General features: G+C 34.4%; 1 protein-coding gene across 7 annotated transcripts in view; it reads right to left on the bottom strand.

Annotated features, from left to right (window-relative positions):
• LOC150103218 (solute carrier family 35 member H1) overlaps positions 1-25,215 on the bottom strand; it is a 261,818-nt gene that overhangs the window by 1,252 nt on the left and 235,351 nt on the right. For 4 of the 7 annotated variants that reach the window (XR_016548789.1, XM_090397758.1, XM_090397759.1 and 1 more), the window contains one exon: positions 16,285-16,367. The exons of 2 other annotated variants lie outside the window; for them this stretch is intronic. Coding sequence is in view for 3 of the 5 variants with exons in the window: in XM_090397758.1 (XP_090253884.1) it covers positions 16,285-16,367 (83 nt within the window). In the remaining 2 variants the exon portion in view is untranslated. The remainder of the gene's footprint in view (positions 1-16,284; positions 16,368-25,215) is intronic. One more of the 7 variants, XR_016548790.1, reaches the window with a different exon arrangement.

Genomic DNA, 25,215 nt, shown 5'->3' on the forward strand with positions numbered 1-25,215 from the left:
TAATCTATAGTTCCCTCCCCTCAACACATTACTTACTCAAGAAAGGATAGTGGTCTCACACCAGGTGATGAAATTCATGAAAATATATCTGTCACTTAAAGATATTCACAAACATTCATGCTAATGGTAGGATTCAAACTGCTCCTTAACCAACAGCCCTATCAGATGGAGAGCAATTTGAATGACTTGTACTAATAAGTAAATTTCTTTCTTTCTACCACTAATTCCTCCATGCTTCATTTTCATTAAATCTACAAAATGAGTTATAACCAGCAGTTAAGCTTATATAAACACAAGTTCACTTTAAATTTTCAAATTAAACTCATTAAGATATGGCATATTCATCAGAAAAGTGACATGTAGGATCCAATTATATGAGCACTATGGTTGCATATCCTTTCTGTCCTGAAACTATCTGTGTCATATTAAAAAAATTGAATACTACACTTCAATACTATCTCACTGAATAGTAAATATTATATTCTGTTCCCATTTCTCTTGAAAAATGAACTAACAGCAGGTAAAAACATTTGCCAACAGTTGAGTTGAATGTAGTTCATTGCTGAAATAATTTTTTTTTTTAAATTTCAACAGTAAACTAAACAACGAACTTTTTTTTCACTAAAAATGCAAGATAACATTTACCAAATTATACTGCAACAGTGAATGACATATAAGAAATTATTATTTATTAATGAAATTTTAACTCACTGTTTCATGAACATTGTTGGTACAATTAAATAATAGAGCAATAGCAAGCATAAATAATAGAAGTATCAATAATGCAGATGTAGCATCACGAATGCTATAGTAGAGTAAAACAAAACCAACTGGAACTAGCAAAGGATAAGTACACACATGAACAAAAAACACTGATGAGGGGTGTTAATTGTACTATTTCCTCTAACAAGGATAAGCAAAGTTCAAATTCTTTAAACAGTCTTTTCATAAGGAAATTGCTTATATTAAGGACTTGATTTCATTGTGAAGAACAAGTACCATGAGTGAGATGGAACAGTCTTGAAGAGCATGATGTCACTTCCAACATATCTGATGAATGAATTACATTTATCCCAATTTTAAGATATAGTATTATTTAACACTACCCTTTTTTTTTAAAAAAAAAAAAAACTAAACCTTACTAGGCCTCTAGTTGTAATTAGGATCACACAACCCGTATCAACATTGTTGATCTTGCTGTCATGTATGCTTGTACTGAGGATGCTTAAAAATGAAAATATCAAAATAATTTCATATATAAATAATCATTTTATTAATATAATTTGAAATAATCCCCATAACATTCTTAACCCTGGAAGAGTAATACTTAGTTAAAAAAATCTGCTGACTGCATGGCAGCATGACTCACTGTTATTATATCAGAGTGTTGTTTGAAGCTCCTAGGTGCTTCATTTGGCCATTAGCTGTGTGGAACAATGCTTTTATTTCCTAATGCAAGTATGATTAAACAAATTGTAGCAATACAAATTATGAGTGTTTAGCATTATGGCAAGTTGTTCTGTTTTCCTTTAACTTTTTTTTTTTAATCAGGACTATCAGTGATAGTGTTTATTATATCAGTGTTAGATCTAGGATTGGCAGTAGGTGGCATATTGTGTATGTAGAGTGGATTTATCACTCCATTGTATTTTAGTTGAAAACATTAAGATAACTTATTGTAGTTTTTGTTTTAAACAAGTGTGCGATTGAATGAGCTATTTAGTTTGAATTGCAGCCAAAAAGAATAGGAGATAGACGGGAGAGTGGCTGTTCACATTTGAAGTAGTCTGGTGTGAAATTAAAGTCAGTATGACAAAATATACATCGATTGCTGCTATAGGCCAGAGAATTCCATGGATGACCTGGAAAATAGGCATCGGCAAATTAGTACAATGAGTACAGGTCGAGTGATTATCACGAGGGACTTTGACTATGGAGATATAGACTGGAAGGAAGAAAGATCACATGGCTGAAGGGAATAGAATTTATACACCTACTAAGAGATAATTACTTGAGACAGCCTGTGATGGAGGGAATTAGTGGTGCGAGAGTATTGGACATGGTCACAGGATAAGAGCTATCCATAACCAAGGTTATCATTGCCTCCAATTGGTGAAACTGACCATGTGGTCTTGTCTTGGGAGACTGTACATGAGGAATATTCTGTCAAGAAGGGATATGTGTGGAACTACAAGGCAGGTGATTATGACAAGCTTAGGAAGAAGCTTAAATCTATGCCATGGCATAAAACACTGTAGGATAAGAATGTTAGTAGCGTATGGGAGATAGTTATGGGTCATCTAGAGGAAGCAATATTGAACTGTTTACCTAAAGTAAATAGCGTTAATCAGGTAGGAGTTAGATGGATGAGTAATATCATTAATGATGAGTTACAAAAGAAGAAAATGCTGTGGGGGTATATAAAAAGAAAGCTGGTCAGCAAACTAACAACCAGTACAAGGATTAGGCAAGAAAGATAACCAGCATGGCAAGGAAGGCAAAATCAGATTATGAGAAGAATCTTGCCAAGCAGGTCAAAGGAAATCCCAAAGAGTTCTTCCATTAAGAGGAAGAATGACTATGGAAGATTAACCTTAAAGAGTAATGAGGGTCATGAGGTGACAGAATGAGATAAAATATTTAAGTTACTCAGTGACCAAGGGTGGATGAATTGGGGATTCTCAGGATATTGCAGAATTTCAATGTAAATACAGCTGTGGGATTAGATAAGATATCAACTCAAGTTTTGAGAGAATGTGCAAGGGAACTGGCAATGCCTCTGACTAGTCTCTTTAAGTCTCAGCTCTAGTAAAGTTCCAAGGGAGTGGAAAGCAGGCAAAATAATTCCCTTACATAAGGGAGGTTCAACGATAGAAAATTATAGACCAATCAGTACTCAGGTGTGGCGGTAAAAATACTGGAAAATTTGGCCAAAAAGAGAATTCAAGAATTGGTAGATAAAAGTATGATACTTGATGATGGGCAATATGATTTTGTGAAGGGTCAGTCATACCTTAGTAATTTACTATCTTTTTATAATAGAGTAACAGAGTTGGATAAAGGAAATGGCTATACGATGATTCTACTGAATCTTGTAAAAGCATTTGGCAGAATACCACATGCAACTATTATGCAAATTAGAACAAATGGGGATGGATATGGCACTGGTTATGTAGTTAAGAGGGTGGCTGCTGGACAGGTATCAAAAAGTGGTATATGGATAGGCAGAATAGAGATAAAAACAGGTGACTAGTGGTGTGCCGCAAGGTTTGGTGCTGGGATCATTGCTGTTTATTTTGTAAATAAATGATATAGGAAATAACCTGAAAGGAATTATTCAGTTGTTTGCTGATTATGTGAAAACAGGTAGAGTATTAGCAGGCGTAGACTTCTGTGGCTAATTGGTTCAAAAGATATATTTCGGTGATTACACCACATTTTTTTATTATTCAGTTATATAAAACACACTGAAATAATAGTTCCCGACAAGTTTCGTAATTCGTAGGATTTACATCTTCAGGGGGTAAATAGTATAACTTAAAGTTTAAACAAGAGAATTAATAAATACAAATCATAACCATCTGGCTATTCATAAAACTCAAATAACAGAATGGAGATATATAACGTTATTGACATTGAACAATACTGGACGATGTCACGTGTTCTTGTTCATACAGTCCGAGCTCAGATTGAGGTAGATTTTTTATTAGAGCTGACCACACTTGATGGAGAATTAAACCTTGATTTTTATTGCATTGGGTTGGATTTTTTAGCATATTAGCAGCTCCTTTAAATTTTCTTACATAACTGTTGTTTTCTATGTATGACCTCGTCATTTTATGCCAGAGTACATCATGTCCAGTGGAAGTGGTATGGAAAGCAAGACCCATTTTTTGTTCTCTTTTAACAAACACAACATAAAAGTAGCCTTCCTTCCTATTGACAAAATCTCAAGATTCCTACATCCATCAAAACCACCTCATCATCCTCTTAAAAAACCAGGAGTCTACAAAATCCATTGCTCTTGCAGGATTTGCTACGTAGGACAGACAGGAAGATCTGGAGAAATATGCATGGCTGAACACCAAAAAGACGTACAATACAAAAGAGAACAAAAAACGGGTCTTGCTTTCCATACCACTTCCACTGGACACGATGTACTCTGGCATAAAACGACGATGTCATACATAGAAAACAACAGTTATATAAGAAAATTTAAAGAAGCTGCTAATATGCTAAAAAATCCAACCCAATGCAATAAAAATCAAGGTTTAATTCTCCATCAAGTGTGGTCAGCTCTAAAAAAAAATCTACCTCAATCTGAGCTCGGACTGTATGAACAAGAACACATGACATCGTCCATTATTGTTCAACGTCAATAACGTTATATACCTACATTCTGTTATTTGAGTTTTATGGATAGCCAGACGGTTATGATTTGTATTTATTAATTCTCTTGTTTAAACTTTAAGTTATACTATTTACCCCCAGAAGATGTAAATCCTACGATTTACGAAACTTGTCGGGAACTATTATTTCAGTGTTTTATATAACTGAATAATAAAAAAATGTGGTGTAATCACCGAAATATATCTTTTGAGGTAGAGTATTAGTTAATCAAGGTAATGTGGAAAGCATGCAAGTTAATTTAAATAGGCTCTCAGCATGGGCAAAAGATAATGGATATCAGTTTAATGTGGAGAAATGTAAAGTTATGCATTTTGGGATACATAGATTACAAGCTGTGTATCACATTGATGGCACTATACTCCAGTAAATAAATGAAAGTAGAGATTTAGGGATGGTGGTAGACAGAGAGATAAAGTTTAAAGTTTGCTAAGGTGTTAAGGTAGCACATACGATTAGTTGGCTATTGAATAACATTAATAAGTAGAGATAAGGAATTGTTATTCCTCTTTATAAGGCCTTGATATATCCACATATGGATTATATCAAGTATGGTCCCCTGGGTTTCTTGGAGATGAGGAAGTAGTGGAGAAGATTCAGAGGCAAGTGATGAAGATGGTGAGTAGTTTGTAGAATGTTTCCAATGAAGATAAAGGGTGTGTGGATTGCAGAAGTTGGTTGAGAGTAAAAAAAGAGGAGGATATGATAGAAACAATTAAGTTGCTTAAAGGGTTTCATAGGATTGATGCAAGGGAAATGTTTCAGCACTGGCTGGAGGGACCAGAACAAGGGGTCATCCCTGGAAGTTGAATAAAGGTGTGGTTAGTAAGGGTGTGAGGATTAGATGTTTTACTTGGAGAGTTGTGAATGAGTGGAATGGGTTGCCTGAGTCAGTTGTGAGTGCTTTATCTGTTAATCAGTTCAAGAAGTATGATAGATTGTGTGGATAGTTTGAGTCTCCCACAATGAGTCTTCAAACTCTGTGGAGATGCCTGTACAATAATAATAATATATAATGATATCTGAGACTGTGATTTTTGGAAGATACACCAATTCTAACATTGAAATTGAACATAGCTATTAAGATCAAAGACAAGAGGAAGAAGTAGATGCTCCAACTTTTGTCAATTCAGATTTTAAAAGTCAAGTTGTTTCATAACCTTAAAAAAAGTAAAACATCATCTGAAAACTTTGCTTTGGGGAATTCACGTAATTCCTCAAGTACTATGAAAAAATAAAACAAATAAAATTAACAGATTGATATTAATGTGTAGCAGTTTCTAAAGCAAAGGATGTTTATACATATATTACAGAACATTTTATACACTGTTTAAGACCTTAAGAATGTTTCTGAATCAGCACAGACTTTGGCGAAAAGTTTGTATAGTTTTTTGCTAATGAGTTTGAAGGAATCATGTTTCATACGAATCTTGAAATAAACTTAAAAAGACAAACAAATGCTTGCTAATGTGTAAATACAATACACATTAGCAAGCAACAAGCTACCCCTTTCACACACACACACACACACACACACACACACACACACACACACACACACACACACACACACACACACACACACACACACACATTAAAGGAGAGAGACAAGTCTCTGCCATTTTGTGATATTTCTTTGAAATTTCTGATTATGACTAGAGAAGTTATGAGCAAACTTAAGTTCAACTATATACTGAATGCCTATGATTGATGAAAAACAATCTAGAGTTGAATGGAGAAGAAACAAGATGATTATTTGGTATACTGAAACTTTGTAGGATTCTTATATTATAAAAGAATTGGAGAAATGATTATGTGCCAGGCTTCTCACACACTAAAAATATATCCATAGGTCACCAAAATATAGAATAACAATTATATGGTTCTGTGAGATGGGTATTAAGATAGTTCAAAGCTATCTCAAATAACAGGAAAAAATGAACAGATTTTTTTTAATGAAAGAGTTACACAATTTATTCATGGTTTACATTGATATCCAGGGTTAACCTCAATGACTGGTTTATCTCAATATGTCTGCAGTTATGTCCATAACATAAATGCAGCTTAATAACAATAAGAAATCTACTTTTCTTTGGCTATACGGAGTTCGTTTAATTTTGTGTACTGGAGAGAAGCACGTGCGTGGTCTCTGCGGTACACAAAATGTAAGTGTACTGAGTTGTGTTGTTGTCGATGGTTATCACAATCTTCCAGGCCAGCCAAAGAAATCAAACCCTCCTTCCACATCATGTTGGAAGCATAATGGATTTTTTACAACACTCAGAAAGGATTAAAAAATAATTTAATACTTTTGTAATCCCCGTCGATATCCTAGTGACTAGGATGAAATATAGGAAGTATTAAATTCTTTTTTAATCCTTTCTGAGTGTTGTAAAAAATCCATTATACCTCCAACATGTCTTCACAGCACTTAAGCCTCTACACATGCCTCCTTCTACATGGAGCATTCACCTGATCACATTAGTGGATGAATTATAATTATTATGCTTATGCCTATCATCAGTACAGAAGTGGATGTAAACTATTTCATGCAACCAGTTTTACAAGAGATTAAGATCTCTCAAAAAAACAAAACAATATCACTATCAACTTCACATCACCCACCACAACTAATCATTAAAATTTGGAATTTATTAGAAAATACAATAAACTGACTTCCACCTTTTACAGAAATTACAATTAATAATTGGTTTGCAAATTATCATAAATACATCACAGATTCCATGACATACAAAATGAAATATTACTTTATTTCATTTTGTATTTCATTCTTTAGTATGTAAGTACAGGAAAACCTCTTTTAACGCAATTAATTAATCCATCAATTAATACGAGATATTAGTTTGATATTATTAATTAATACAAGATATTAATTTGATTCCTATTGTTTATTGCTTTTGCTTAATGCAAAAGCAGTAAACAATAGGAATAATTATAATTCATCCATCAGTTAGCATAAATTTGAAAAAAGAAAAAAAAATACAGCATAAGCTATATTAGAGGATAAAATCAATTGCTTAAATTTTTATTTAATGTCTAAACATTTGATTGAACTACTTTTTTACAAAAAAAAAAAAATTAAATAAAAATGTTTGAATAGTAATCGACTTTTTCATCTTGTCATGCAATTTGCGATAGCTGGCAACCGCTTTATCAAGATTTTGGCAGACTTCGAAGCTTCGTTACACATCAGTATCAAACAAAATTTCCTTAGTATGCTCAATGTGATTGAAAACTAGCTCAAGTTTTTTTGCAGTTAGCTTCTTAGTTGTAATATTCTCTTCTCGTTCGCACTCCTTAACTTCTTATGCACGCTGTTCTTCTAGTTGAACGAGATCATTCTTGCTTAACTGTTCCGAATGGGAATCGAGCAAGTTTCTCACATCTTCATTATCCAGTTCATTAAATCCAAATTCTTTTCCAATTGTGCTGATTGCTTTAATAATGTTAGAGCTTGGATTTTGTGCACGATAAACTAACGTAAGGGTAAGTTTAAAGTCACCTTCTGCATTGTCTCCTAATAAAAGCGTAAGACAATCTTTAGATACTTTGTATCCTAGTTGAGATGCTTCAATTTTAGCTAGGAAAGTTTTCGTCAGCATACACTTCCAAAAGAGACCAGTTTCGTCGACGTTGAATATTTGATGATCATCATAATCACCCTTCTGAATCATCCTTTGCAATTCTTCAGGAAACCTGGCTGCAGAATCCCTATCAGCACTAGCAGATGCCCCCAGTTATTGTTACGTTATGCAGCCCAGCTCTATTTTTAAATGGTCAAACCATCCTAAACTCATAGTAAATATAAAACTATAAAGCTTTCACATTCCTCTTGAAATTTGGTCTCTTTCAATGAGGTAAAAACACTGAGAGCTTTGTGGGATTTGTACCCGCAGTCTTTTGGCTGGAAGGCGGATATGCTAACCGCTCGGCCAGCCAGACTGGCCTAATAACAATATGTTAATTCTGCTCTTTATTCATGGCTAAAAATTTAATAAGAAATCAATAGCCACAAGAGAAATCTAAAAAAAAAAAAAAAAGAAGAAATTAGGATCCTATCTTGGCTTGACACCCATGTTACAAAGTTCAGAAACAGAGTATTCTTGAGTATATGGGGGAAAAAGACAGCCAAAAGTCACAAGTGAGGTGACCACAGCATGATTAATGGAAGCACCTCCACAGAGTTAACACAAACTACTCTTAAATCCCTTACACAACTGTATGTCAAATTCTGCACAAAAAGTTCTATCTACTTGCCTATTCTATTAGCTTTGTAAGAAGATGGCTGACCTTACCACACAGCATTTGCAGAGAAAATGCTTACATGAACCAGATGACAATGACAGATACCTACAACAGGTTCTGTATGTAGATGAAGTAACTGTTCATATTTTGGAGAAAGCGAACCAGCACACTATCACAAAAACTTCAGTTCCAAAAATCTATATCATGCTATTCAACATTATTATTGTACAGGCACCTACACTGAGTTGACGACTCACTGTGGGAGATCCACACAATATCTATCATAATTTAAATTGAACCCATTAACAGACAAAGCACTCACAACTGACTAGTAACCTATTCCATTCATTCACCACTCTCCAAGCAAAAAATTTAGTCTTCATATCCTTACTAACCACACTTTTACTCAACTTCCAGGAATAAAATCTTGTTCTGCTCTGTCTAGCCAAGTACTGAAACTTCAACTGCATCAATCCTATAAAATAACTTAAAGTAACTTAAATATTTCTATCATTCCCTCTTTTTTTCGCCTGGCTCAACTTTTGGATTTTCTCTGGATCCTCTCCACTACTTCCTCATCCCCCCCCCCCCCCACCCAAGAAACCCAGGTGACCAGACCTGAGCAGAATAATCCATATGTGGTCATATCAAGGCTTTATAAAGGGGAATGATAATTCCCTTATCTCTGTTTGTTAGTGTGTTCTTCAATAACCAAGTAATCCTGTGAGCTACCCTGGATACCTTAGCAATATGTCTTCTATACTTAACTGTATATCTAATACTATTCCCAAATCTATGGCTTCAATTTCCTGGAGTATAGTTCCCTCAATGTGGTACACAGCTTGTAATCTTTTTATCCTAAAATGCATAACTTTACAGTTTTCCATGGTAAATTAGCATCCATTATATTTTTCACATACTGATAGCCTATTTAAATCATCTTGCAAGCTTTCCACATTGCCTTGATTAACTATTACCCTACCCAATTTTGCATCAGCATGCATCTAAATATTTCTCTTCACATTATTTCCTATATCACTTATGTACAAATTAAACAGTAATAGTCCAAGTACTGAGCCTTGCAGTACACCACTAGTCACTTGCTTTCTTCTGGATTCTGCTCCTCCATATACTACTTGGGTATCTGTCAATCAGCCACTGTTGTATCCAACATCACCATATTCATTCCCATTTGTTGTGGTTTGCATAACAGAGTTTCAAGTGGTATTCTGTCAAATGCTTTTACAAGATCCAGCAGTATGATTGTGTAGCTATTTCCCTTTTTCCAGCAATCATTCTATCATAAATAGTTTGTAAATTACTAAGGCACCAACGATCCTTCATAAGCCATGCTGCCCTAAACAAAGAGTACCATTCTTATCTACCCTGAATTTTCTCTATGATCAACTTTTCCAGTACTTTTATCACTACTAATGAGATACCAATTGGTTTATAATTGCAATCTTAGGGCCTCCTTTATGCAAAGTAATTAGTTTACCATCTTTCCACTCCCTCGGGGCATTGTCATAGTTGAGATTTAAATTAAATTGCCTAGCCAGTGGCATTGCCAGTTCCCTTGCACTGTTATAAAGGGAACTGGCAATCTAATCTAATCCCATAGCTATTTATATTGAGATTCTGCAATATCCTAAGTACCAACTTCTGTTCTCACATCGGTCCCTGTCACAGCAATAACCTTACCTGGATGATATACCTTTACAAAGTGGTCACTTTCTGAGTGGGAACTCAACTAATTTGCTTCTATCACCTCACTACCTTCAGCACTTGCTAATATTATCCTTCCACAGTCATTTCCTTTGTCTTACTTGCCATATAACAAATCCTTTGGCCTGCTCAGCTAATTTCTTCTCATAATCTGATTGTCTTCCTTACCAAGCTGGTCAACATTGGCCCTCGAACTGTTTGAGAGCTTGCTGGTCCCCTTTCTTCTTATATATGCTCCAAAACATTTTATTTTTTCTTTTGTAGCTCCTGCTTAATGATACTACTCATCAATCTATTTCTTACTTGATTAATTCTCTGCTCTTGGGTATACAGTCTGCTAATATCTTCCCTCTTGCAGGTTTTATTGCCATGGCATTGCTTCAAACTTCCTCCTAAGTTTGTCATAATCACCTACCTCGTAGAGGTATATATTTCACATATATATATACCCCTTCTTGATTGAAAATTCCATATTTTGTAACCTCCTAAGTCAAGACCACATGATCGCTATCCCCAATCAAAGGCAATGTGGCCACCTTAGTTATGGATACCTCTTCTGATTCGATGATCAGATCTAAAACTCTCATACTTCAAGTTCTCCTCTATCACAAGTGATTATCTCTTAGTAGGTGTATAAATACCATTTCCTTCCTGCCATGTAAATCTTCTCTTCTTTTAATCTATATCTCCATAGTTGTAGTTGCCCATACTTGGTCTGCACATTCTATCATAAATAGTTTGTAAATTAATAAGGCACCAATGATCCTTCACAAGCCATGCTGCCCTAAATAAAGAGTACCATTCTTATCTACCCATTCCTGAATTTTCTCTATGACCAACTATACTAATTATCTGATGCATGTGTTCCACATCATCCCTGGACTCCACAGGCCTATAGCAGCAACTAACTTTATATGTCTTATTGGCCTGAAAAGAACTGCCATTTGCCTGCTTGTCTCCTACTCTTTTTTGGCTGCAATTCATCTGCTAAAATACTGGGTGCAAGACTACACTGTGATTGGTCAGTGAATTTAGCGCTTTTGTAAAAGTGGTGATTTTTATCTATTTTATTATGCTTTTCCCTTAGATAATTAGTGTTTTATAATATATTAGTATAGATTTTTTGCGTTTTTAGTGTATTTAGTTTTATAACATATTCTTAAGATATTGCAGTACTAAATATAATTTAAAATGATGCCAAAAAATGCACGAAACATAATGCTAAGAAGAACAGCAAAGTCAAGAACAAAAAGGCTTGTCCTGCTAAGGAGGTTATTGAAGATATTGAGGAGAATATTGAAAATTAATTAACCTCCAAAATCATAACGGCCATGATTTTGGAGGTTGATTTTTGGCTACCAGACATTTGACAGGCTGGCGGCCATGGGGCCAGATAGTGAAAACATCATCAACGTATCTAAGCCAGACTTTGGTTTTTAAAGGAGAGGAATCTAGAGCACGTTGCTCAAAATGTTCCATGTAAAAGTTAGCAATGGGGGGGAATAATGGTAAGCCCATGGCTGTGCCTTCTTTTCGAATGTAGAAAGTGTTTTGTTAGACAAAATAGCCAGAATGTAGTACATGCGCAAAGAGTGCTGTGATATCGGGAGGGAATTTATCCTGTAATAGAAGGATTGTGCCATTGATTGGGACATTTGTGAAGAGGGCAGACACGTCAAAAACTGACTAATAAATCCTCTTTTACCAGTGTAAATGTCTTTGATTTTGTTTACATAGTGTTGTGTGTTTTTAATTGATATTATCTGTCATTAATCTGTCATATTATCTGATTAAGAATTCTTTATAAAGGCGTGAGGAAATGACTCGAAAGGCAACAAAAATATTTAGTGGTTTTAAAACGTCAGGAAATTAAAATAGTTATTTATAACACGGTTGTAGAGTCTATAATTTGTCTAAAATGGATATAAAAGATAGTAGTGTATTCTAAGTCAGTAGTAGACACTTTATTGCAATTCAGTGATACAGACATTGGCTCGTTCATGCTATGAATATTTCTCCATGCAAACACACTGCTATCGATGGCAAAAAGTGGAGTTCTAATTGCAGGTGGGGTGTTCACACTTTTTTTTTTTCTTGGGCATAACAGCATTATTGTATATTTGGGAACTTCTGATCCATTTTGTATTTCTCCAAAATGGAAAATGGAATACTTCAATCTCCTTATCTCCTTCCAAAGCCCATTATTGCCTATGCTTTCCAGAATCCCAACATTTTCTTCCTGCACCTGTAGCCATCGAAAGCCAGGATAAAGATACCTTATAAAATTACTTGGTATTTAAAAATTAACACATTCAAGGCAATTTGATCAACAATAAGAGTTTCCGATATTGTATCACATATAGTGCCAACAATCAGTTTGATGGATGACTTTATAAAACACAAAAACTCACTTCTGAATTTGATAAAAAGTTGAGTTTTTGTGTGCCCACTTTACACTATTAGTTGTTTTGGGGATATATATATGCCTAGGTTAGTACTCATGACATTCATATATTAAAAAAAAATAATAATAAAAAAATAAAGGCTGAAAAGGCCAAGTTTGACTGTGTAGAAAATAAAGGGAAAAAATATTAAAAAAATAAAAATAAAAAACATTTAAAACTAATGCACACTTTGACATTGCAACAGTAACTTTCATTCAGCTTTTTAAGTTTGTATGCTTTAACTATGGAAGAAAGCCTGTTAAGAGGAATCATAAAAAAAAAAAATAAAAAAGTCCTATTAGCATCATATTACTTACATATTGCCTAACTATCCCATAATGCAAACGCATCCTTTCAGACATGTATCATTAAAAAAAATTATAAAAACAGAGGGAAAACTCAAGTAAAAATGTTATTAACATAGAATTTTTGCCTAAGTATCACAGAATGGCAATTAAACAATAACAGACAATTCTAAAAACCACCACCTAGCTAAAGAGTAACTAATGCAAGAGAACTAAAAAGGTCAATAATTTCCCAACTTACTTTATTTATTTATTTATTATTATTTTTTTTTTAATAACACACACACACACACACACACACACACACACACACACACACACACACACACACACACACACACACACACATATAGACAAAATTAAGTTAGGAATGATTAGCAGAATTCCATCTCCCAAATGATATAGACCATTGGATCTGTTTAAGTTATTACAAAGCAAAGTTTCACAGAATTCTTTATAAAGGCGTGAGGAAATGACTCGAAAGGCAACAAAAATATTTAGTGGTTTTAAGACTTTCCCCATGTATTCACTAATACCATGCATATAAGGGATAGGTTGAATTTATATAGAAATCATAATTCATAAATCAATACTCGTAATAATTCAGTGGTGTTAAAAGCAGTGAATATTTTATTTGCCTTTTGCCTCATCAGAAAATTCTCCACCTTTCTTGCTTCTCCTACGGACAAGCTTCCACCTCTCAGTTATCCAGGCCTCTAACAGATTCCTTACTTTTGTGAGTTATCTTATTTTGGTGAAACAGGAAGATCTGTTTTTACTTGTAAAGAAGAACACAAATATTATATTAAATATAATGGGCCTGAAGAGTCTTGACTTGCAGAGCATGTTATCGACACTAAACATAGAGTTCATTGGAACAAGACGAGTTCTTCATAAAATGTTGAAACTTTACTTCAATGTCCTAACTAAACAGATCCAGTGGTCTATGTCTATCCCCTTTGTGGGAGATAATGATTATGCACTGCTGCAAAACACCTTAAAATGGGTGGCTCTTGCTAATGCCTTAGCCTTTTTCTATAAAAGGCAAGTAAAAATGAAAATTAGTTGTTTCAAGTTAGACATTATGATTTGAATAATCTACTGATCATGTGAAACATCACTGAACAATTACTCAGTTATTTAGGAACAAGCTTTTTGGGTTGGGATTCACAAAAAAAAGTAGCCCAATTCTCTCTCTCTCTAAACACACACACACTTTTGTGAATGTCTGGTGCCCCCATTCTGTAATATCACCTATGAATTAAGGGAAATGACTGAATGCTTAAGCATTTCTTAAGATTAAAACATATAGTAAGTCTGAAAGTCAAGTTTATGAAACCCTTCGGATTTTTTATTAATATTTCCTGGAAAAACATAAGTGCTAAGTTAATATGAGTAAATGCATTTGTATCTTGTACTATATCCTCAAATTTAAACTGAAAAATAATATTCTTGTTCCATTGTATAAGGCTTTGATTAGGCCACACATGGACTTCTGTGCGCAGATTTGATCACTTGGTTTTCAACAGGATGAAGAGATGTTGGAAAGTGTCCAGAGACAACTTACTAAGGTAGTTTCTGATCTCTGGAATGTCGAATATGAGGAATGGTTGAGAAGATGCAATTTACAGAGTCTAGTGGATAGGAGGAGCAGTGATATGATAGAAACCTACAAGTTAGCAAAGGGTTGTTATAGGATCAATGTTGGAGAAGTTTTACAGCAAATGGTGGGAGATCAGGGGAGAACCAGAGGATATCCCTGGACACTGTATAAGAAGGATGTGAGAAGCAGGTTTTTTGCATGCAGAGTTGTGAATGATTGGAATGTCTTGCCTGAGAGGGTGGTGTCTGCAGAGAATTTGAGTATGTTTAAGGCATGGTATGATGAGCTATGCATATGACAAAAGGAGATCCTACATGAATCTTTGACTCCATGGGATTTTGGGATGATGATGATAATAATAATAAGTAATCTGAATATGCGCATGCACCCATACACATTTTTATAGATGATATAAGCAAATTTCAGATGGAAAATTCTCCCCATCCTGTGGTTTTATTTCATCTCCTTTACCTCCTTAATGTATGTTAGCTCATGATCTATCATGAGAAAAAGAAACATGGCTTCACACAGAAGAAATGCTATGATAGGACAGTTAATCCTATCTGCACAGATTGAGAAAACTCAATCTGTGCAGATAGGATTCTCTGTCAGTGCATGGTCTGTGACCAGCTTACTTGTTCTGCAGGACGAAATACTCTGCCACAACCATATGAGACTAGCTCTAGCTATTTCAACTCAGTCAAAAAGCCCTTATAAAAGTTCATCATATCCTAGATGTGAATCAACTAAATTTATTATAGTCTAACCAAATGGGGAAAAAAAAACTTCCAACATCTTTCTCTAAATCCAGAGTAATTTAATATAAAGTGAGACACCTTTTGGCAACTTGTATACGTAAATATGACTTCTCCATTGCTTCTGCCTTAGTATCACCACCTCTGGATCTGGCTCCCATGGACAAGACCTCAATAAAGGTCAAAACCAGTCTGGGTAGTGGCCTTCCCTTAATGCATAGCATTATACATGTCTGCAAGGAGATGTGCTTTGCATTATGGGAGATACTAAGACAAGGAGTGATGAGAGCTTGGTCCACCTTTATCAGGAGTTGCCTCAAGTCCTGAAGATACTTCAGGTGCAAACTTTGTTTGCTTACACTTGGATAAAGGATTAAACTAAATTTATTATTACCAAAGATGAATTACTGCCAATGACTGTGCTATGGAGGCATTACAAGCTTTGTCATATAAATTAATTATTCACCTAGCTTAACATGTACATATTAAGAGGCAATACTTGATAAATCATTCTTATTAACCATTTTTATATTATAATTTCAGAGCTCAAACAAATATTCGCAGCTGAACAAAAAACAAAAGTAACATACTTCATATTCAACACTGAGACTAGAAAGAAAAACAAAAAATAAATAAATAAATAAATCATTACCAAGGATTTGCTCTAATACACTGAATGAGCTGAATTTTTTGTATGAAGTCATGTGCAAAAATATGATGCCTGAAAAAATTAAATATAAAATGGCATCAAATAAGTACAAAAGAGAAGCAATTGGTACCTGATATCTTGATGGAGAGAACAGATTTAATACGCTAAGCAAACAGGAGACTAGTAGAGTCAACAAGGAAGATGAATGGCTGCCTATGAATGGGGGTAAAGAAATTAAAGAAGAAAAGGAGAAAGTAATAGATTAGATCTGCTTTTCATGCAATATAATATTAGTATTATTAGACAATTATTTAATTATTCTAGATGATATTATTTTTCTTTTTAAGAAATTAAATAAAAAGTTGCAGGTGTAAACTTCTGTGGCTAATTGGTTCAAAAGACATATTTCGGTGATTACACCACATTTTTTTATTATTCAGTTCTATAAAACACTGAAACTATTATTTCAGTGTTTTATAGAACTGAATAATAAAAAAATGTGGTGTAATCACTGAAATATGTCTTTTTAAATAAAAAGTTTTTCTCATAAATGAGCTTCACAAGTTGGAATGTTATTAGAGGTTTCTAATATATTCCCTTAAATACAGAGCATTTACTTCATGCAAATGATTTATTTTATTTTTTTTTTGTTTGTTTGGAAGTTTGAAGTGATTTTAAGTTTAGATAAGAAGTTATTGAAATTCATAGTCAGAAGCAGGATGAAACTTCCACTAATCCAAATTCTGAAGTATGGGGAGTGATGGAGGGAAGAAACTGATTCCACCATATACCTTTATAACTGGAATAGATGAAAAACTAATCAGATGATATTTTGCTTAAGTAGTAACTATTTCAATTTAGTCAAATGTCTAACAGTGAGAAGATTATTATATACTGTACTTTCAAATATATCAAACATTCTTGTAATTGCTTCATTTGTTTTGAGTTAAATACAATTTAATACCAAAACTACTTATCCAAGTGACATATGTCAAAATATATACAGGTGGCTATGAGAGAGAGATGTGACTTGGATAACAATTGGAATCCTTGTATGCAGATAGAATATTTGACATTCTAAGCTAATAGCAAAGTACTTTGTGCACATCTCTTATTAGCAGTTAATTACATATTTAATGAAAGAAAATAACTGCAACAATGAAGAGCAAGCTTTGTCAGAATTACACTGAGCTAATCAAATATAAATAATGCTCATTACAGAGACAAAAATAATTCTATCATGTAATATTGTTTCATTGATATTTGATCAATCACATATTAAGATAACTGTGATAAGCTTCTGTGTTGTTGAGTCGACAATAGGTAATGCTTACATCTATCAGATGTGATAATTTACACCAGTATTTCTTCAACTTTTTGAGACAGAAAAACCATAAATAATTTTTTTTTTTTTTACATGAAATCCCTATGAAAATTTTTATAAAAAATTATCAGAAAAGAATTGACGATAAACCATTACCTACAAAATATTTTCAAGGAAATATGTGATACATAACATTACAATTCATAAAGTAACATAAGTTCTGGAAATACGTCAATTTAATAAAAAATTAGTATTCTCCCAGTTCACTGAATTTCCTTCCCCACCAGACTCTTCATCAAATACAAGTTATGTCTATAGACTCTGGGTAACTCCTAAAAATTTCACAGAACCCCAGGATTTTACAGAACACGGTTTAAGAAACACTTGTTTACACCAAAAATGAAAGGAAAGAGGATAAGGCAAGATGTCCTCAGATCAGTGGAAAGGTGCTCACCCAAAACGTGGCTGCACTTTTAGGAATGTTATATTTTGATTTTCTAAGGATACTTATGCCATAAATGTAAGACAAATTCACACAAAATAAAGCATTCTTAAAAGTGCAGCCATGTTTTGGGCGAGCACCTTATGATGAATAAAACATTAAACTTTAAAAGCCAGATATTTCAACCAGAAAATGATAGGTCATCATCATAAGTGACATACAGGCTAGTGCGATACAGGATAACCACAATGAACAGTAGATTAACTAATCCTTAACCCACTCACAATATCAATACTAATTAGTGTATTGTAGGTTTATACCCTATTATGGACAAGATTTACATAAAAAAGAAAAATATTGTTCTAGTATAATATACAGTTTACATAAATATAATGCTGGCATTTTATGTAAATATTTTTGAAATCAAATTGTTAATAGTTATCAAACCTAAGGGAGATAGTTGTTCACCTATTCAGTTTAGTGTGCACATGGATCCATCCTATTTTAATCAGCAGATATCAAAGATGACAACAGTTCAATACATCTCAGTGCATTTAAGTAAAGAAAATGAGTCAGCAATTAGTGTTCAACAAAATTTAAGGGCAAGAACTTATTCTAATTCTGTCTAATGATAAATACATTCTCTTTAATGCAAATTAATTCCTTTTTAATTTCTTGGTATTGGCTAGACCAAAAAAATGCACAGGCTTATTATAATAATTATTTCTCTTAGGCTTCTTATAATGTTTCTAATATTATATACACTTGAAAAGGGTTTAAATATTATAGCTTTAGAAAAAAAAATAAAAGTGGCTATGTATTATGCAGTGCAGTTGGCTGCACTATAGAAACATATTTCTCCATATTTGAGCATTCCTGATTGATATCATCTATTCCAGCTGCCTTTCCATATTAGGATTTTTATGGTTTTTCTACCTCAAGTATTGAGATGTATTCCTGATGGCATCCCATGAGTATAGTATACTATACTATACTTGCCAGCGAAGGTTGGTCGATTGGTAGAGCCTCTGCTACTAATGGCTCAGTTAAGTAAGTTTGAGCGCGGTTAGTAGTTGGACGGGGCCAATCGTTCGATGCTGTCGGCACACTCTCCCTCGATGAGTCTTTGGACTCCCTGGAGGTGTCAAAATAATAATAATAATAATAATACTAAAGGGATATAGAATAGCTTTATATTCAGTTTTTCATGTCACCTTTATAGTACTCTTTATTCCATTTCTTAGCTTTTTCAATAGCCTTCTGATCATTTTGTCACCTTACTAATACATTCTTACGAATCTTTTCAAGACTTTTGCTTAAATACTTTTACACATTGATTTGATTTCTAACATTTTTCTCTATGTGATCTCAGGACACATGCAGACTTATTTGCTAGAAACTTTTGTTGTGCCATCTTTTCCATGACTGCCTATTTGATTTCACCATGCAGTTCTGATTTTTCTAACCTTGCAGACTTCACCACATGCCTCTCTGATCAAACAATATTTTCTCAGAATCTTCACTAAATCTCTAATGGTTTGGTTCTTGTTTTTAAACTTTTATTTTTTTCTTAAATAATATTTGTATATTAGAGGCTAAAAATTAACCTCTGCAAGTTGCTCAAACTGATTCTTTTTAATACTGTTTTACACACTTTTTTTTTCAATAAGATATAATAATTTTATACTGCTCAAAACTAAATGGTGGTCACTTCCCATTAAATCTATTGCATACGAGGGTGGTTTGAAAAGTTCTCGGCCTAATACTGAAAAAACGGATGAAAAGACTAATACACTTATTCCAGTGATGAAGCTCCAGTGCCATTATCCTATCCCTGTAATGGTTCTCAGTAAGATCTGCAAAATACCCCTCTACAGCTGCACCTCTTGATTCGAAGAAAAACACTGATCAGTGAGAAAGAGTTTTAGTTTTGGGAAGAGATAGAAGTCAGAGGGAGCCAAATCTGGAGAATAGGGTGGATGCTCCAGCAATTCACAGTGTAGATCCCTTAATTTTCCCATTGACAAAACACCTTTGTGGGCAGGTGCAGTGTCCTGATGAAAGACTATTTTTTTCTTCTGCAAACTGGGTCTTTTCTCATGAAATTTTTCATCTAGTTTGATTAAAAGATCACAATAACATTGCCCGGTTATTGTTTTACCCTTTTCAAGATAATTAATAAACAAAATGCCTTTAGAATCCCAAAACACCAATGCATGACCTTTCCTGCTAATGGAACAGACCTTGTCTTCTTTGGTACTGAACAACTGGCTTCTGTCCACTGTTTTAACTGCTGTTTAGATTCTGGTGTGTAATGGTGAATCCAAGTCTCACCCAGAGTAATAATATGACGCACAAAATCAATTTTATTCTTGTTAAAACACTCCAAGCACTGTTCAGAGATTTTCACGCGAGTACGTTTTTGATCTGCTGTGAGCAAGCGCAGCACCCATCTTGCACAAAGATTTTTCATTTGCAATTCATCATACAAAATATATCCTACACATTCTTTTGTATAATGCCTATAGTCTTAGCAATTTCACATACTTTGACTCACCAGTCATCCAATACCATATCGTGCACTTGATCAATGATTTCTGATGTTGTTACACTTTTTGGGCGTCCTTCACGTGGATCATCTTCAAGGCTGGTACGGCCAATTTTAAACTCGGCAGTACATTTCTTAATTGTTGAAAACAAAGGAGAAGTGTGCCCATAAACTTTTATGAACTTTGAATGAATTTCTTTCTTTTACAAAGAATTTTATAACTGCATGATACTCAATTTTATCTATTTCAAGGGATACAGACAACACTTTTTGCTTCAGGCAGCTGTATAAAACAAACTATTTGATAGAATGACTTGCAATTTCACAGACACTTATGGCCACCCACGTACTTTTGTCCTGAACAAGCATGAAAATGTCACTATTAACAATAACATAATATTTGAAATTTGTTGTTTTATGTCTTCTCTCCATGTAAATTTGTACATATAAGTACTTACTGTTATTATCTTCGCTCTTTACTCCAAATTTTCTCAAACATTTCAATATGTCTGATATTGATTTCTTACTCTGCTGTTTAGGTCTCCAACAAGACCACCTTTTCTTTACATCATTTGCATTCTCTAATGACATTCTCCACTTCTTCCTGAGAATCTTCAGTGGAAATATAAGGACAAATCAGTGACAAATAAGGATAAACAAGACATAATTAGGACAAATAAGTGGCAATGGTTATGAAAAAGTATGGTGGAGGTTGACAGGAAGACATTTATTTGTATGTTGCTATAGCACTGGGAATGTGGAGAGTGGTGATAAAGAAAAGTATAAACAACTTGGATTAGTGAACAAAGGAAGAGTAACTATTATGGGTGATTTTAATTATGGTTGTATACAATGGAATGAAGAGATAGCATTTGGAAATAACGGAAATCAATTTCTCGAGTTCTTGAGACATAACTATCTCAGGCAGAATGTAAAGCGGGCACGTGAGGATTGAGAGTTTCAGATCTGATCATTTCATCATAGGATGTAATTGTAAGTGGTGTTTCACACTTTCCTCCATTCGGTGAAAGTGATCATGAAGTGATTACCTGGGTTGTGGCTAGCCACAACCCAGGTAATCACTTCATACAGACTTCTGTGAGGAATGGATATATGTGGAATATGACAAATCCTAACCCCCCCCCCCCCCACCAACTCCACATCACCAAAATTCAAAATTAGTACTATCAACATAAGAAGGCTGAATGGCAAAGAAATGAAGCTAGCCGAGGAATTGGATAAGAACCAGATCAACATAATAGGGGTGACTGAAACAAAAAAGTTCACCATGTTCCAACATAAAAATGTGCACAAATTCACATAGAGAGGAGAGGCAAGAAATAACAAAAAGTCTTTCATTGCTTATGTTATTGTTCAGAGTGATGTTTTCTCCAAGGTGAAGGATACCAAAGTGTACAGAGAATTTGAAATCGCCATTTAGTCTTGAGCAGGATAAAAGTGAATTTCATATTGAAAAGAAGAACATGTAAGAAAGTTTTAAAGCGAATAACAGTTGAGCAGCTCTCAGATGTGAACTGTAGACTAAAATACACAAACATTATTGAAGAAAAAATGAAAGAGTTTGAGAACAGGAACCAAACCTTGGAGATTCAGTGGCAAGCCCTGAAGAAAACACTGATTGATTCAGCCAGAGAGGCATGATGAGGTTCTCTGTAAGGATAGAAAAATCAGAACTCCATGGTGGACACAGGAAGTTAAAGAGGCAGTGAAAGAAAAGAAGAGAGCATATCAAAAGTTCCTGGTGAATAATTCAGCTTGCACTCTTAGAGAATACAGAGACAAATGTAGGAAAGCTAAACACTGTATAAAACTAGCTAAACAAAAGTCATGGAAGACTGGTAAGAACATAGAAAATAAATATCAAGAAGGTGACAAAATATTTTGGAGGTTATTGAAAAAGCTCAGAAAGGGAGGAAAGAGTGCTGTAAAAGGAGTTAGAGATGATAACGGTGACATGTAATTGGAGAAAAAGATATCCTTAAAGCATGGAGTAATTACTTCGAAAAATTGCTAAATGAAATAAGAAGCAATGACAGCACAGTGGTAAAAAACACTAAACAGGCATGTAGTCAGGAATATATATCCATACTTGAAGTAGAAAAAGCCATCAAAAGCTTGAAATATGAAAAGGCAGCAGGAGTAAATGATATTTGACCAGAAATGCTCAAGTATGGACGTATAAAAGTCTTACAGTGGCAGCACTGCATAGTTCAGAAGGCCTGGATAGAGGGACGAATTCCAGATGATGGGAATAGAGCTCTCATAGTACCCATATATATAAAAATGGAAATAAAACTGAATGTGAGAATTACAGAGGTATTTTTCTATTGAGTGTTCCTGATAAGATATATGCAAGTATACTTGAGAAATGGTTGAGAAGGATTGTGGAAGAGAAGCTTGGTGAAGAACAAGCTGGATTCAGGCCAAATAGAGGCTGTCAGGATCAGATTTTCACCTTATGACAGATAGGTGAGAAATCATAGGAATACAACAAAGATGTGTGTTTAAGTTTTGTAGATCAAGGTGCCAAAAGAGAAGATATTCAAAACGCTAGTTATATGGTGTCAATGGGGCATTAGATCAACAATACTTTGAGTTGTAAGTCAGCAGTTAGAATTGAAGGAAGTACAGAAAAATGGTTTAATGTTAAATCTGGTATAAGACAAGGATGTACATTATCCCCTCTGTTATTCATTATCTATATGGATCACCTTATGAAGGAAAGTGACATTAAACCTGATATCAAAATTGGAGATGTTAATCTCAGCTCTTTGTTCTATGCAGATGATGTTATACTTCTAAATAAATCTGCTACAAGACAAAGACAATGAAAATAGGCAGAAACATTGAAAATATCAACTGCATTGCGAATGGAGAACCTATAGAACAAGTAAAACATTTCAGCTACTTAGGCACGATTTTTAGTGAAGATGGTAAATTAAATATGGAAATAGACAACAGAATCAACAAAGCTGGTATGGTAGAAAGTCAACTGAATAAATTTATATGGAATAAGAGAGAGAGAGAGAGAAATTAGTCAAAACACTAAATTGGTTGTATACAAGACAGTATTCAAGCCAATTTTAACTTATGGATCTGAGAGCTAGATCAGAGGTAAAGAACTTGACCAAACTCTAGAGACTGCAAATATGAGAGTCCTGAGAAAGATTAGGGGCATGAACAGATGTCATCAATGGCAATATCATATTAAAAATGAGGATATTAGGAAAGAACTTGACACTGTCACCATCCTAATAATGCTGATGCATTATTAGGATGCTAATAATGCATTAGCAGAGTTAATCTCAGGTGGTATGGTCACTTAAACAGAATGGGAGAAGAAAGATTAGCAAAACAAGTGTTCTCTGCCAAATTGGTAAGAAAAACACCCAGAGGAAGACCAAGATATAGGTCAATTGATACAGTAAAAAGTGGCTTAGAAGATAGAAATATAAGATCTGATAATATTAGAGTGATTTCCTCCAAATCACTCTGTTACCTGTCAAACCTTGACAGGTAACAGTGATTTGGAGGAAAATTGTAAATAGGAAGTTAGTATGATGTAACTTTTCATGTAGTACTATCATATCCTGTACACCCATTGAGGGTATACATCAGGAATTTGATGATGTGATTATGACAAGCTTAGGAGACAGCTTGGAGCTATAGCATGGAATAAGGAGTTGAACAGTAAGAAAATAAATGCTGCTTGGGAACTAACAAAGAAATACATAACAGCATCAATGTGTGAATGTGTCCCAAAGGCCAAAAAGCTGAATAAGGTAGGTGTAAAATGGATGAATGAGGGGCTTAAGAATGAAATCTGGAAGAAGAAGGTACTTTGGAAGCGGTACAAGATGAATAATGGTAATAATCAATTGCACAAAGAATATAAAGAACACGTCAGGAGAGTGAATCAGTAAGACAACAAAAGTGCAGTATGGGCAGAATTAGCAAATCAGGCCAAGAAAAACCACTGGGAGTTTTTTCAGATATATGGCAAGTAGAAGGAAGAATGATCATGGTAAGATGAAGTTAATGGATGAAAGTGGTAGAATGGTAACTTCTGCAGAAGACATTGTTGAGGTATTCAGTGACCAATTTATAAGTGTGTTTCATCCTGATCAGGGTGGAATCATAAGGAACTTAAGTGTAGAGAACATAGAAGTAGATGCCATAATTGTGAGTGAGCAGGAAGTATTTGAGGAAATAAATAAGATTTATGTCAATAAGGCGAAGGATTTGATGACACATCGCCACGCGTCTTAAGGGGATGTTCCAGGGAATTTGCAGTAGCACTGGCATGCCTATTTAAATAAGAGTCTTACAACAGCACAGGTTCCAAGGGAGTGTAAAGAAGGTAAAGTCGTTCCACTATATAAGGGTGACGATAAGGCTGTTGCTTCAAATTATAGGCCAGTCTGTATATCTGGAGTGCTGCTGAAGGTACTAGAGAGATCAGTGAGAAGTAGGATACACAAATGGGTTGATAACAGCAGTATTCTCTGTGGTTATCAACATGGATTTATTAAAGGGAAATCATATTTTACTAACTTACTTATGTACTGCAACAAGGTGACAAATACCTTGGACAAGGAAGATGCATATACAGTGGTGAGCTTGGATTTCGCAAAAGGTTTTGATAGGCTGCCACACGACGAACTGTTAAATAAACAGATGGGACTGGATAACAGACTTCTACAATGGGTCAGTGACCAGCTGTCAG

Source organism: Typopeltis vanoorti, chromosome 9 (genome assembly GCF_054136105.1).
Source record: "Typopeltis vanoorti isolate ZY-2024b chromosome 9, IOZ_Tvanoo_1.0, whole genome shotgun sequence".
In the NCBI taxonomy this organism is placed as follows: domain Eukaryota; kingdom Metazoa; phylum Arthropoda; class Arachnida; order Uropygi; family Thelyphonidae; genus Typopeltis; species Typopeltis vanoorti.